Source organism: Rhineura floridana, chromosome 2 (genome assembly GCF_030035675.1).
Source record: "Rhineura floridana isolate rRhiFlo1 chromosome 2, rRhiFlo1.hap2, whole genome shotgun sequence".
Lineage (NCBI taxonomy): Eukaryota > Metazoa > Chordata > Lepidosauria > Squamata > Rhineuridae > Rhineura > Rhineura floridana.
The window spans coordinates 46,549,941-46,566,086 of record NC_084481.1 but is presented as its reverse complement, the minus strand read 5'-3'; the positions used below and the strand labels follow the sequence as shown (position 1 = coordinate 46,566,086).

General features: G+C 42.7%; 1 protein-coding gene across 1 annotated transcript in view; it reads left to right on the top strand.

Annotated features, from left to right (window-relative positions):
- Window positions 1-16,146, top strand: part of NOSTRIN (nitric oxide synthase trafficking) — a 52,585-nt gene that overhangs the window by 10,968 nt on the left and 25,471 nt on the right. The window contains exons 3-8 of the mRNA XM_061608577.1: window positions 7,527-7,610; window positions 8,271-8,333; window positions 9,223-9,304; window positions 9,737-9,799; window positions 13,229-13,327; window positions 14,218-14,343. Of these exons, the coding sequence (XP_061464561.1) occupies window positions 7,527-7,610; window positions 8,271-8,333; window positions 9,223-9,304; window positions 9,737-9,799; window positions 13,229-13,327; window positions 14,218-14,343 (517 nt within the window). The remainder of the gene's footprint in view (window positions 1-7,526; window positions 7,611-8,270; window positions 8,334-9,222; window positions 9,305-9,736; window positions 9,800-13,228; window positions 13,328-14,217; window positions 14,344-16,146) is intronic.

Below are 16,146 nucleotides of genomic sequence, written 5' to 3'. Positions count from 1 at the left end.
AACCTCAAGGGCAGCCCCACATAGAGTGCATTACAGTGTTCCAGCCTGGAGGTTACCAGTGTGTGGACAACAGTGGTCAGGCTATCCTAGTCCAGAAACAGCTGCAGGGTTCGTACTAGCCAAAGCTGGTAAAAGGCACTCCTAGCCACTGAGGTCACCTGGGCCTTTAGCAACAAAGATGGATCCAAGAGCACCCCAGACTATGGTCCTGCTCTTTCAGAGGGAGTACGACCCCATCCAAAGCAGGCAACTGACAATTATCTGAACTTGGGAACCACCAACCCATAGTGCCTCTGTCTTGCTAGGATTCAGACTCAGTTTATTGGCCCTCATCCAGCCCACCACTGAGTCCAGGCACCAGTCCAGGGCTTGCACAGCCTCTTCCTGATTCAGATGTTATAGAGAAATAGAGCTGGATATTGTCAGCGAACTGCTGACACCTCACCCCAAATCTCCTGATGACTGCTCCCAAGGGCTTCATATAGATGTTAAACAGCATGGGGGACAAGATGGTACCCTGCGGCACCCCGCAGCACAGCTGCCAGGGGGCTAAAAGACAACCAGCCAATGCTATTCTCTGAAAACCACCTTGGAGATAGGATCAGAACCACTGTAAAACAGTGCCTCCGATACCCATCTCACCAAGTTGGCCCAGAAGGATCATTGACCATGGTCAATTGTATGAAAAGCCACTGAGAGATCAAGTAAGAGTAACAGGGTCGCACTCCCCCTATCCTTATCCTGATAAAGGTCATCCATCAGGGCGACCAAGTCTGATTCAGTCCAATAACCACACCTGAACCCAGACTGGAATGGATCAAGATACTTTGTTTCATCCAAGAGTACTTGCAATTGCTGCGCCACAACCATCTCAATCACTTTCCCTAAGAAGGGAGTATTTGCAACTGGTCGGTAATTGTCATAGACCAATGGGTCCAGGGTGGGCTTTTTCAGGAGCAGTTGGATCACTGCCTCTTACAGGATGGCTGGAACCACTTCCTCCTGCAACAATGCATTGACCACACCCTGGATCCACTCGGTCAAACCGCCTTAGCAAGCTTTAATAAGCCAAGAAGGGCAAGGGTTGAGAGGACACATTGCTGGCCACATCATCGCAAGCACCTTGTCTACGTCATCAGGCCTCATCAACTGAAACTGTTCCCAAGACGTTATAGCAGACGTTGCACTGGACCCCTCATTGGGGACTACAGTAGATGTGGATGGGGCATCAAGACTGCTATGGAGGCGAGCAACTTTACCCTTAAAGTGCCTTGCAGACAATTCACAGTGGGCCTCCAAAGGGTTTAAAACTCCATTTCCTGGAATTGATGTCAACAGACCCCTGACAATACGGAAAAGTTCCATTTGAGGATGCTTTGGCGGCAGAGAAGTGAGCCTTCTTCGCTGTCCTCACCGCCACACAGTAGGCACGGTTATGATGTTTTACTCATGCTCGATCAGCCTCAGAGCACATCTTTCACCACTTGCCCTCTAGCCATCATCCAGCCTGTTTCATTGCACTTAGCTCACTGGTGTACTAAGTTGCAATCCCGGCTCCACAATGCTGGCAAGGGCGCTCAGGGGCAACCGTGTCAAGAGCCCGATGTGTCTCGCTGTTCCACAGTGACACAGGCTTCAACAAGGTCACCTACTCAATCTACTGGGAACTCCCCCAGGGCATTCAGGAATTCAATGGATTCCATTAGTCTCCAGGGGCGGACCATCTTAATCTGTCTACCACCCCTGCAGGGAAGGATTGGAGCCATAAATCTAAGATTTAGTGGATATTCTTCCTCATCCCTACTTGTGCACTGTGGGTTTTTGAAGAGATTTACTGAGATCTTTTGTGGACAACTTAGAAGGTCCTGGTGGGCACACTGATGTCTGCAGGCATCATGTTGGTTACCCATGTTGATGTCTGTAACTTGCATATGTGAATGATCTATCACAGATTAGACACCGCACAGATACAATATTCATTTCACCTTAAAAAAATGCACTTCATTGGAATCCATTCAAACATTCAACTGCAAGTCATCAGATGAGTGATCAAGGGTTAAGAGATCAAGTTAAGTACATGTATGAACAGAACAGATCCATTTGTGTATGTGTACCTCTCACCTTAATCCAGCATATCTACACCAGATTGTAGTTTGTGCTTATTGTTTTTAATTGTGTGGCACGCCTTCTCCAGTTTGTCTTGTATGCCTGTCGTGCCTCACCCCACATTTGAAGAGCATTGATTGGTGAATCAGATTCTAGTAAAAGCCAGCAGGAGTTGCTGAGAATTGCAAACTAATTTTGTCATGTAAATTACATGAATGCTGAAGGCACACAGTGCATAACAGATTCATGATGGTGCATTAGCAGAACACTTACGAGAGGTGATGTCTGTTTCAATACAGCACTGCTAAGTGACATGAACTGTGGACCAGCATGAGCAAGGACTACATGCTCAAAATGGCAGATAATTGCTGTCAAGATACAGGGAGCTGCTTGCAGGTCTCCAAATATTGGCAGTTTTGAAAATGTTAAGATCTGCTTTTCTTTCAGTAAATAATGCAATCTAAAAGTCTGCAAAAGGAAATAAATTGTATAATTTTAAGGCAGAAGGGGCAAAATCCTATTAAAAACCTACCAGGTTCAAGGAATTCTTTATATAGTTCCTTGAATGGTTCTCCACTGAGAGTGGGCAAAAATCTTTATAATATACAAGTTCCTGATAGGTGTAGGTTTTTATAAACAAATGTGCAAGATTATCTCCTTTAAGAAATATTTTGCATCACTATTGCTAAACAGTGCAATGGTGGGCTAGGTCAGGCGCTAGATGTCAAAAAAAGAGAGGGGATGTCCCCAGAATGTCAAGGAGGGAAGTTCCAAACTGTATAGATTTATTTGTTTATTTTCTTTAAAAGAGAAAAAAATTCTTCTTAAAATACCCAACGCATTTCAGCCTTATAACTAGGCTTTCATCAGGGGCTACAAATCAAATATAAAGAACATCCTTTAAGAAATATTTTGCATCACTATTGCTAAACAGTGCAATGGTGGGCTAGGTCAAGCGCTAGATGTGACTGCTTTTTAAAATACAGAGCAAAGGCACAATCAGATCATGGGATGGTAGCTACAATTGGTTTTGAAAAATCAAGAGTGCCTGTGACCATTGGCTCCCCACTCTTTTCCAATTTTCATATAATATTTAAAAGGCTTTAAAAGATTCCTCATTGGTTTTTTAAATCAAAACATTCAGCACTAGACAATGGCTGTAGACTATAGCCTGCATGGATTTTTCACATTCAGCAATATTAAATTGAAAATACACCCTCATGCCATTCTGATGCTTCTTATAACCTTATTTCAAAACAAAACCTTGCAAAACTTTTAGTCCTCTACTCAGAAACGCTTGCTTAACAACACTCTTAAGTTTTCATTGCAATACACAAAACACTCAGAGAGAATCGAGAGTTGAAAATGTAAAAAGAGAGAAAAACTGGACCCCCATTGGACTTTTTTCTGTCAGTGTTCTCATAATTTGTTGAAATTAATTAAAAATCAGCCATGTTCACAGTCCTATTACTGACCTTGCTCCATACTCTGACCTTCATCTTCTGAAGGTTAAAAAACAATGCCTAGCTAATTTTTATTTAATTTAAGAAATTTAACATTAAAGTCAATGATAAGCCCAGGCATGTTCAGTAAGAACCAACTGTCAGTGTTCTAAAAGCCAGACTCACAGCTGTTTGGCTTGCCTAATCAGGGGGCAACACCCACACTAGACCTTTATTTCACTTTAGACAGACATGGCTTCTCACAAAGAATCCTGGTGTTGGGGGAGATCTAAATGAGAACTTGCTATGCCTCCTTCCACCAGGTAAGGCACGGAGCTGGATTGACCCTGAATTTTGATTAGGAATGAAACATTCACACACGAGTTTTGATCAAAGGTTGCATCCAACCAACCGAGAGAGACAGCTGTGGTCAGATGGAGAACTTTATTTAGAACTCCTCAGTGTTATATAGGACTTTGGGTACAGTAAATAATAAACATCAAAGACGCACATATAGGTAGTAAAACGTGAAAGAATTACATAGAGTACTTCCTTCATGGATAAAAGAGGATATCACATTCCGTCCGTTCTCCTGTCAAGCTGACACTTACTTATCTGTAAGGGCTTTGAAGTCCTTGAGGAAGAGACAGAGGAGCCAGTACAATGCTTGACGAATAAAAAAAGAATTCCTCTAGGGCAAACAAGCAATTACCCCTCACCTTAAAGGGACAGCAATTCTCACAGATGCTGAGAGACTGAAAGAAAAGAGTAAGGGCTTGTTCTGAACACCCATATAATTTTAGTGATTATACAGCCACAAGAGTGGCTGTATACTATAGTCAGTAGGGATTTTTCGCGTTCTACTAACAATTGGAGGTGTAGTTTGTGAAGGATATTGAGAGGAGACTCCTGTTCCTCTGACAGAGATTCAGTGGCCTGAGTGGTTCAACAGCTCTCATTGAAGCTCTGTGAGTGGAACAGGGCATCTCCTAGCAACTCTCAGCACCCTTCACTAACTACACTTCCCAGGATTCTTTGGGAGAAGCCATGACTGTCTAAAGTGAAATAAAGGTCTGGTGTGGATGTGGCTAGGGACAGCTTTGGTTTAAATTTGGGTGGGAGGCTACATGTGCCTGCTGTAGAATAAAAAGGTGGAGGAAACACTGAAAAACAATGCTACTGTTCACAATATTTTCCTTTTGGAAAGGAAAGGGGCTTCGTCTCCACCCAGTGCCCACCCACTTACCCAATCTCCTCCCCTCCCCCCTTCCCCCTACTCCCCCAGGTCTGTTTCACCTATCTGCAGCATGATTGCACAGGAGTAAATCACACTGAACTCAATAAGCATGTAAATGATCAAACCTGCCCTCCCCTCCTCTGTCTCATTACCTCCCTTTTGCCCCTTCCCTCCTCCTCCCTCTCCCCTCCCCCCTCCCCTTCCCCCTCTTCCTCCCCTCCCTTCGCCCTCCTCCTCCCTCGCCCTTCTCCTCCCCCATGGTCAGTTTTACCTACCCTACCCATGATTGCATGTAACTAAATCCCATTGAACTCAAGCATGCAAATGATCAGACTCCTCTCTCCTCTCCCTTCCTCCTTCTTCCTCCCCTCCCCCCTTCCTTCTTCCTCTTCTCTTGACCACTTCAGGTGTTCCCCTCTTCCTCCCTCCCCATGGTCAGTTTTACACATGCTAAGCATGATTGCATCCCACTGAACTCAATAGGCATGCAAATGACCAAACCTGCCCTTCTCCCCCTCCCCCTCCCCCTTTTACCTGCTTCCATCCTCCTCCTCCTCTCTGCCCTTCCTCACCTCCCTCCTTCTCTCCTATCCCTGCCCTTCTTCCTCCTCCCCTCCCCATCCCCTGTGGTCAGTGTCACCTATCATGATTGCAGGGGAGTAAATCCCATTGAACTCAATAAGCATGCAAATGGTAAATACATTCTCAGCAAACTTGGACAGGATCATATTTCCTACCTCCCAGATTAAAAAGCAGAGAAATTTGTTAATAGGCAAAAAAAAACCTTGCAGTTTAAGGACTTACCAACAGATATTTCTATCAAACTTTAAAAAGCAGGGAAATTGGACAACTATAGTGAATGCACCAGGGGAGCAGGAGACCTGACCTCCTCTCTGAGATATTGGACTGCCCTACAAATTGCAAACACCATTTGGGTTGGTCTTTCCCAGTCCAATCTACTTCCTGTGTATCTTGGAAGAATTTGGTAATATGCCTCTGAGCATATGGGGAGTGGTGGCAACATCTGCAATCAGCTCAGATAACAGAAAGTAGACATGTGCTGTGCTGATCTTGTTTTACCAGGGAGGAAGCAACAATATAAACACAGTTGGTATAGTTCAGATATTCACTTTAAATAAGTTTGATTTACTTTACAATTTCAGTGAAGTTTCCTATAGGAAATCATTTTCTTTTGCTTCTGTTTCTGTGAATATGTGAAATAGAGCAACACTTTGCAACACTAAAAAAAACTCCAAAAACAATTGTGGAATAATGGCACTGACTATTCTGCAGAATAGTTTCCAATGGACATGAGGAGTGTCTCAGTTTGCAAAAGATAAAACAGCGGGTGAAATATATTCTAGCAAAATTCTAGGTGTGCTCTATGTTTTTAATTGACCATGCCCACCTTTCCTTAAGTGAAGCAGTTTAAGCAAAGCAGGTTGAAAACATGCATCTTGGGCAGGCTAAGTTTGTTTTTTCCAACAGCTAGAGTCATTGCTTAAGTAGCAATATACTGTAATCAGTCTGATTTTACATCAAACTGCAGTTTCAGATTCAACTGTTAATGCACACAAAATAGAAACAGAACATAACATGCAATATGAAACACAAAAGGCTGTCTGCACCATCATATGACGCTGACCAATAAAAAGGCTTTGAAATTAATAAAAATATATTTGACACAGATTTCTAGGATGAATAATGAGAGAAATATAATTTTCTATGTTAGATTCTCTGTAGAAACAGTAGTAACACAGAAAAGAAGCAAAGTAAGGAGGTCGCCCAGAGTGACTGGACAACCAGCCAGATAGGCAACTAATAAATTTAATAAATAAATAAATAAATAAAAAACACCATCAAACATACAAAAATGTAATTCTCCATCTTTGGAGATGGCAGGTGTTGCCACCACTCACCATATGCTCAGAGGCACACGTGACCAAATTCTTCCAAGCTACACGGGAAGTGGATTGGACTGTGGTTTTGTTCTTATTTAAAGGACCTTTTCACTCTGCAGACAACTCTGACAATGTTGCCCTCTGACTCTCCATGTGCCATGTTGTGGTTTTGAGGATGTTGGACACTGGATTATGGATGGGAGAGAAATTCGGTTCAGCTTGCATTTGAAGAAGACCCAACTTAACTTGCACTTCCCAAAACATTATGTGAACTGAAACACAGCCATCCGTTGACATATGCACTTCTTCAACTTTTGCAAGGCAGCTCACCAGCCAAGTAATGTGGCCAAAAATGCATAGGGTAAAATGTGCCCATATTAGTGAAAACAACATATAAAAATGCATTATATATTAGGGAAAATCTCTTGTAAAAAACACACATTAAAATACATATTAGGCAGAATTAAATACAAAAATGTGCAAATGAGGAGAAATTGGCACTAAAATGATGGTGAATTTCATGAAGTATTTTAAAAAAAAACCCTCACAAATGGATGTGGAGACCTACATTTAAGACTAGAAAAATAAGACACTGAGAAAACCTCAAATTGACAGATCGGTCCATCCCTCTGCTGGATATAAGCTGTGGTTTCAGTAGTCTCTTCTTAGAAGAATCTCTGACATGTGTAAAGCATAATTTGACTTGAGGTTGATATGAGGATCTCATCTTTTCCTGTGTAGGGGAAAGAGACCTTTTGTTCCTGATTCTGCTTTCCAAAATAAGCAAAGTTGTAAAGATAAATGTGGATGTATCATGATCCCTGGTTACTTTGTTGACAGGGCTGATTTGGAAATTACATATGGTAAAGGACTAGGGAAACTGGCTAACAAGCTCACCAAAGCGCTGGACAAAATGAAGGCCAAGTAAGTGACATTTGCTTTGAAATTGCTCCTTTTTTGCTTTTGTGATTTAAGGCCACAGTCTAGAGCCCTACATGGGGTTCCCACTGCTTCCCACTGCAGATGGAGCTCTAAAGTGCACATGGTCCTTTCCTCTTCTGTGTCTGACAATGGAAAACCCTTGCTCAGAGAAAGGTCTGCCTTGCTGCATTCTGACCTAGCACTATGTATAGAAGTGACTCAGATACATAGAACTGGCTGCCCTGTTTGATACAATAGAATGGGATCTTCTGTATGGGCAATGAAATCTCTAATCTCTAAGAGAATGGGTCAGCCATTTCTTTGGTGGAGCTTCATATGTACTTTGGAGCCAGATGGAGCTTTGCCACATAGCTGTTTGTCTTTTTCCCCAAAACAACTGGCAAAAGTTTCAAGTCTGCACCCCCATTTTTAAGATGCATGTAGTCAGTTCTATGAGGCAATGGCTTGCAGAACACCTGCAATTCTTCTTGCAAAACAGCAGTTGTAGAACTAGTATGATTCCAAGTTAGTTGCACAAAACTAACATAATATTCAAAAAACACATGCAGATCTGGTTAAAAATGTATTGTGTCTCAGGCCAATATAAATGACTACATTTCCTTCCTTCCTTCCTTCCTTCCTTTTTTTTTGGTCTCTGTTAAGTTATATTTGCAGTGCTTGGCTTTGTGTTTCCGAGGAGATGAAATCGGCTTCTGATTTGCACAGGTGAGTACTGTGATGCGTCCTTCCCTGGCTCTCCCTGTCAGGTTCCTACCTGCTCGTGGTTACTGCCTGTCTCTAGGTACCACCAGGGACTCCACCAGTCCGGACCGCACTCTCTTATGGTTTACCTATCCGCTCTAGCACAGATCTCAACAGATCCCCCTGCTAGGCAACCACCAGTAACGTCCCAATACTAGTATTCCCAGAGACTCTGAATACTGGTATTGTTATTCTCTTCACCGCTGCCACCATTTGTTACAGTTCCCCTTCAGCCTTGGTCATTACCTTACCCTCCCTTCTGGTCTGTGAAACCCCAGCCAAGGATCAGGCCTTTGGTAAACCAAATTAAGTATTTATTACAGATAACAAAGCTAACAAGATTAACAAGATTTCTTCTTAAGGCACATAAGCATATGGTTTTACTCAATACTAATCCGAACTCCACCTCCCTCCTTCTCCACTCTCTCCTGGCAAACAACTCTCTCAAACCCCACCAAGCAATCCACTCTTTCTTTTCTCCCCCCCATTCCACTCTCACTCTTCCTTTTATACATTCAGCCATTTTAAACACTCAGCCAATCATCTTGCATTCTACTGCCCATTCACTCCCCCTCTTTCACTCCACTTACCATGTATCTTCTAAAACAACAACACTTACCATATATACATTAATATAGGAACATCACAAGTACAGCCTGGTCCATTATTCAAAGTCCACTGAGGGCTGGGAGGGTCTCAAAACCTGTACAATAAACACTGCAGTTTTTATTGCCTGCTCTGGGATAGCATGGAGAATATTTACAACTATTCCCTCTATGGTTGTCTGGCAAATAATTTTTGAGAAGGCAAATGTTAATGCAGCAGGTGTGTATATTTTATGTTCTGTACCCAGGAAACTTGGCAAATCCATTCAGGCAGAAGCAATAAATCCAACAAATCACATCCTGGAGGAACATGAGAAGAGGAAAAAAGCAGTGAGTTCAAATCACTTTGCTTTTCTGAGGATCGAGTGCAATGTCTGTGCAGATGCTGATGCATCATGTACAAAGTTTTGTTTCTCAGTAAGGCTGCGCTTCTGTTCCATTAAAGTCAATGGGTGACTTTCTTTTGATTCAACAGAAGCAGGATTGCAACATAAATCTATGAGGATTTGTTTTTCCAAAAGTAGCCTCTTACAAATCTGGTTTGATGATGTTTTTTCTCCACCTACCCTACAAATTATTTTATTTAAAATATTTAGATCCCAGCTTAGCTTAAAAAACCCAAAGTGGGTACATGTTCTTGGGTCAAATTACTTCTGGATATGCATCCTATGTGGCGTCAGACACTTCGAAAGGTAGAAAACAAAACCTGACAATGGAACAATGATTTGCTTTTTAAATATTGTTGTGTTTCTCTTCCATAAGTTAGATAACACAGCTGTGAAGGCAGAGGACACGGTCATCAGCAACTGGCGTCAACAAATAAAGGCAAGTTCTCATTTTTTGTTATTGCATGTTGGGCATGATGTACCAAGTGGAGGCTGGTCCATTGGGGCTACTTGGGCTACCTCCCAATGAGAAAGTCAAGCAATTTTTTAAAAACTTCCCCAACATCACAAAGCAGCACACTCTTCCTTGTTCTGCACACATCCATAGTTTTGTTTGGACTTAGAGAAGCTCTGCAAACATTTATGTCAACCTACTGTTCTCTGGCCAATCAGTTTCTTGTTCTTTGACCAATCAGCTCTCTGTACCACTCAGCCAATCCTAATCCAAAAGTGTAGCTATGGCAAAGAGATCCCTCCCTTTGGTCTGCCTGCTTGTCAGTCCTCTTAGATGGATTCTACTTCATCTGTTGTTAAGAGGCCTCTCTAACGCAAATTAGGGAGGAGTCAGGGAGCAGCCCACTTGATAGTCTTACCTGAATCACACATTGGTTCTGAGCATGCTCAGATATAGACATATCAGTGAGAGGAGTGGTGGTAAGCTCCTCTAAAAGCAGGTTTGGTTTCTTCATAGGCCAGACTGGACCCTATCTATTGTAGGGGGGTTGGGAAGGGAGAGGAGATACTTTTTGGAGGCAAACTGCCTCCTAAAATGTTTGGCTGGCATCATAAGGGGGTAGGGGAAAATCTGGATTCTTCATGGGCCAAACTAGGCCTTTTTTATTGTCAGGGTGGGGGAAAGAGGAGATTCTTGATAGCAAACTGCCCCAAAAATGTTTGGCTGGGATCTTAAGGGGGGAATCTGGTTTCTTAATGGGTTGGACTGGGCCTTTTTATTGCCAGATTGTAGGGAAGAGGAGATTATTGGTGGCAAATAGCCCCCAACCTCCAGTGTGCATGATCTTTTTTATTGTCAGGGTGAGAGGGAGATTCTTGAGGGCAAACTGCCCCAAGAATGGACTGGGCTGGACTGGACCTTTATTTATTTATTTATTTTTATTTAAAGTATCTGAAAATGTGATACAGGCTTATGCAAGATAATTAACCCCCACAGGGATAAGAGCGAGAACTTATTATAATTATTTTAATTAAAACAAAAAGTTTAGGATTACTTTGAAGAAGACCAGATGTTTATTTGAATGGTGGGGGCTGGGGGAGAAGAGAGCAGCAGACTAGTTGATAACGCAGATATCCTAGCATTGGTAATTTAATTAGCAGAGCATGTGTGGAGTTATTGCACACTTCCAGCCCCGGTTTCACTTTCAGTGGAGAGGTGGAACCCGTGTAAATGTAGTTGATCCAAAGGAGAAGGAATTTTGAGTTAAGCAAATCCCTGCTTTTATAAAAAAGCAAGAGACTTCAATATACTTCGTGTGAATGTCTGAGTCCCCACATCAGTGGAGTACCAGAGAAACTTGTAGAATGCCTTGCTACAGTATTCAGAACAGATCATATGGTGTGAAAGACATTTTGGCTTCTTGTCCCTCCCCCCCCGCCATATCTTTTTCTCTGAACAATAAGAACTTAACAGTTTATAGGATTGGTTTTATTTTAAAAAAGTAACTCTAGAAATCTTTAGGCAACAACTGTTATCCATGATTCTGCTGTGAGAGCAGCCGCGATCCCTTCTGAACCAAAACAAGACACTGTACAGTTTAGTTAGGTGCTGTATGCAAAACTGGAATGCTTAGGTATCCACAGTATGTTTGCAAGGGAGGAAGATGGGGAGAAAACCAAAACTTGGCCGCTCTCCCCAACCTCATCTACCACCCTCCCATAGCAGCCCTACCAGGTCAAGTGAGCACCAGCCTCCACTAGATCTACCCACAATAACCTCTTCCCATTGATTTCAGTTAACATGAATGGGACAAAGACGTTCTTGATTAGATTATGCCCTGTGATGCGCAATGAAAGGTATTGGGCGGTTGTATTATAATGCAGGTATATAGATAATTTAACAAACCAGTATTTATTCATATATGGAAGGGAACAGCAGTTCCCTACACTTTGTTCTGTTTGGGCATTATACGGCAAAGGAAAATATACAGGCAAAATGGAACGCAGGAAGCTGTCTTACACTGATCGTTGGCTCATCTGCTTCAGTATTGTCTACACTGACTGGAAGAGGCTCTTCGGAGCTCCAGACGGGAATCTTTATTAGCCCTACCTAGAGACGCTGAGGATTGAAGCTAGGACCTTTTGCATGTAAATCAAGTGCTCTGCCAAAGAGCTACAGCCCCTTTCTCCTTTTTCCCCCTCTAACAAAGCTGCTTACAGTTTTTCTGGTACAAGGCAGCTTCCTATTGGTGGTATTCAGCTACCGTGTCTCATCAGTGCAAGGAGATCTGCTTGCGCAACAGGACTTTCCCCCTCTCCTCCCCTGTGTGTGCCCTGTGCCCTCCCCAAATCTGCTCCAGAGGTTGGGGGGAAAACCCTGGAACAGATTTAGAGGAGGTGGAAGGGGAGGAGAGGGGAAGAATGTTCTGTTGCACAAGGAGAAAACCTTGCACTGACCGAACAAGAGACTTAGCACTACATTGAATTCCACCCTGTGTTTCTATAAACTGAAAAGGTATTAGGCATCCAGTATTTTTTTTGCTTGTGCGCCTTTGGAACTGCATAGATCACAGGTTTCCAAATGGTGGTCTGTGGGCTTCTTCATTCAGGTGATCCGCAGCATATACGCAAAGAACACTTAACATTTGAATTCTATGGAATGCAGTAAAATACAGTATAAGAAATAAGGGAAGCAATACAAATGCCATTCAAGATATCTAGCACTGCATATTATGATTGCTGCAACAGAGAGAAAAATAGTTAAGTGGTCCGCCAAAACCATCAGCAATTTTCAAGTGGTCCTTCGGAGAAAAAAAGTCAGAACCACTGGCATAGACAACTGGTGTCCATCTTTTGCTATTCTAGTCTAGATCACCAAGATCATTCTATTAGACTCTCTCTCTCTCTCTCTCTCTCTCTCTCTCTCTCTCTCCCCCCCTCCTGTGTATGTGTGTGTGTAAACACCCTTCCCAAGAATTCCAGCCCAGGTGGCTGTTGGCGAGACTGTGCCGTTTAGTGTGTGTGCTGTCTAAATCTCAGCAGAGGTCTCAGTGGATATCACTACCTTTGTAGAGCATATTATAAACACAAGGATTAATTGATATGCTCAAGAACGGCCAATAAATTGAGTGTAGGATAACTAAAAACAACAACGCTTGTACTCTGCCTGCTGATGACTCCTTGTGCCATGCACTGCACTCACTATTCCAAGACGCTGTGACGCTCTCCACTCTTAATATAGCTACTGTCAGATTCGCCCTAATGCCCTTTGTCAGGAAAAGATGAGTCTGGACAGAGAACAATATCAAGACATCACATAATAAATTGCTGGACAGATCCTTACTGGAGCTCAGCTTGAAAAATATTCTCTCTCTTTCACCTGCTCTAATCCCAATTTCTGTGCATTTGGTGGCAGGCCAAGAAAAAATTAAAGGAGATGACCAAGAACCACGAAGCCCTCTTCCGTGAAACAGAAAGCTCCCAACCATTGGCCTCACCAAAGACCAAAAAGAAGGTAAAACTTCAGACAAGCGCCTGCCTCTGAAAGGAAGGCTTGATTTGCATGCAGCCAGATAATCTGTCTGCACCCATGTGGAATGTGTGTAGGAGAATATCTGTTCCTAAATTGGGAAATCCCACAATCCCATGGGCCAGTAACATTAGGACTCATGATAGAGTGTGATCTCCTCTGCAATATAAGCCTAGATGTTTTAGAAAGACATTAGACTAGACAAATCACAGAGCCACTTACGTGCTAAGCTAGGCCTGGGGAGATCCATATTCAAATCCCCACTTGATGATGAAGCTCACTAAGTGATCTTGGGCCGGTTGCTATCTCTCAGCTTAGCCTGTTTCACAGGGTGATTATGAGGGTAAAATGGTGGAGGAGAGCCTCATATGCCACCTTGAGCTTACAGGAGGAAATTTGGGATATAACTATAGTAATATAGTATCTGGTTGGCCGCTGATCCAGCAGGGCTCTTACGTTTCTCATAGAACAGGTATGAGGTACTTTTGTCTCTCCAGATGTTGCTGAACAACTCCCATCAGCCCCAGCAAGCATGGGAATGATGGAAGTTGTAGTTCAGCAACATCTGTCATAGAACGGCAGCATCAATCTACTAGGTATTTGGGAGGTGGAGTGGGGTCTTTCAGCATTGTGAAACAGAGTAGGGCTGCTTTCCTCCCCACACTCACACATGAATAGTTTTCTGTATGATGTTATGTGCATAGTATGTTGTTAACTGTGGTATGCTGTTAAGATGTACCTCTCCTGACCTCACATGAGCATAAATAAAGATAATTTGCACTTGCTGACACAACTATGAGAACAATGCCTCTGGTGAGTGAAGTCAGTTCTCTCTCTTTTTAAGAAGTGTTAAAAATTTATATTTTCATTTTCAGTTGCTCAGAAACCTGGAGAAGTCTGCAACAAAGCTGGCAAAGGATGATGAAGATTATTATAAAAAGAATGTAGTCGCCTGTGAAACCAGGTTAAAATGGGAAACCATTTTAGAAAATTGCCACCAGGCAAGTCGTTTGAGGTTCTTTTCTTTTCCTCTTGTGCATTTTCATGCTGATACTTTTCCTTGAATATAAACAAGCCACATTTCTGCTCTTCCATCCATTTTTTATTTTGATTTGCAATTCAACCAGGACAATAAGATACCTCCTGATTTACAGCTGTGTGTTCAAGAAGAAAAATCAAGGCTTGGAATACTATTCAGTGGGGTGGGGATCACTGCTTTTTGAAAATAAAAACATGAACGGGAGGAGCTGTAGCTCAAAATATAAGCACTTGACCAGAGCTTGGAAGATTGCTTTCAAAAAGGAATAAATTACAATTACGTTACATGGCCCCACAAAGGGATAAATTACCATTACAATTTCAATTGTTCTGAAAGGAATTTATTACTTTACCGTTACTCAAAAGTAATAACTTAAGTTACTTTAAAACAAACTAGAGTGCCTACAAGGTGCTGGCCTTGGCTGCTGCACACCTAAATCGCCTAAAACTACATTAAAAATACACACACACGGGGTAGTAGAATAATTCTTTTTATCTGTAAGATAGCAGTGGTGGTCTCTCCACTGGTAAGGGGCAGAGGCCACTGCTCAGATCTCTGCATGTCAAACCAAGTGCAGTTCCCCCCCACACACACACACATACAATCTCAGCCAGCAAGTGTCATCTCTCTCTCTCAGCCACCTCCTGGACCCTGCCCTGACACCAACTGGGGGACACCCATCCAAGCCAACATTTTCCCCTGAGATGCAAAAAAGTTAAAACACTGCAAATGCAGCACAGTAGCCAGAGAGGGTAGCGGAGGCCACTTTGTGTGCCAAGCACATGTGCACGCACACACATACACACACGTAGTCATCTTTCACCTCCACAATTCTTTATCTCCATTCTGCTGCTACCTCCTTCTCCTTTATCCATGTTCTTGCCCTCAGATTCCTTTTCCCCTCCCCTCCATTCTTCACCACCACCATCCATTTTTGTAAACAATTGTTTTCTCCACTCCACCCCATTTCACTTTCCACCTCCTCCCTTGTCGCCTCCTACCCACCCACACAGCATGAGGGAAGAGCGACGCTGCACAGAAGCCCAGTTTGAGGCACATTATTTCCATCCACAAATCAGAGGAGCAGAAGACTTCCCCTGCTTACCCCTTCCAAGTAATGCCCAAAAGTAATGCTGGAAACATTACAATTACTCCATAAAGGTAATAAAATTACTCCTCATTCTCTTACAATCGAAATGTAAAGGAATTGCCCACTAGTTCCTCAAAAAAGTAATGACTTACAAGTTAATCATTTTTTTAACGAATTACTTCCAAGCTCTGCACTTGACCTGTAAGCAGATGGTCCCAGGTTCAGCTCCCAACCTCTTCAGCTAAAAGGGTCTCAGGCTGGAGTCAGTTCAAGTAGGTAATCCAGGGCTAATTAGACCAAGGGCCAAAGCTCTGCGGTAAGAGTGCATGGATCACAGGTTCAAACTGTGGTATCTCTAGCTAGGGTTGTATGAATACCTAGAGCACCATTGCCAGTCAGCCTGAGCTAGATGGACCAGTAGTCTGACTTGGTATAAGGCAGCTTTCTACGTTCTCAGAATAACACAGCTTCAGATGTTCATACAAGCATTTGTGACCAATCTAGCGTAGCAAACCACCCTAGAGCATTTAAAAAAGTCCTTCCTGCTGCAATTACTGGGCTGTCTGATTCACAAGTTTCTAAAGGAAGATCTTTTTGTATCATCAGACCAAGCAGTTTAATCTAGCCTTGAAATATCACTGTGATCCCAATAAAGGAAATCTCTTGACTATCACA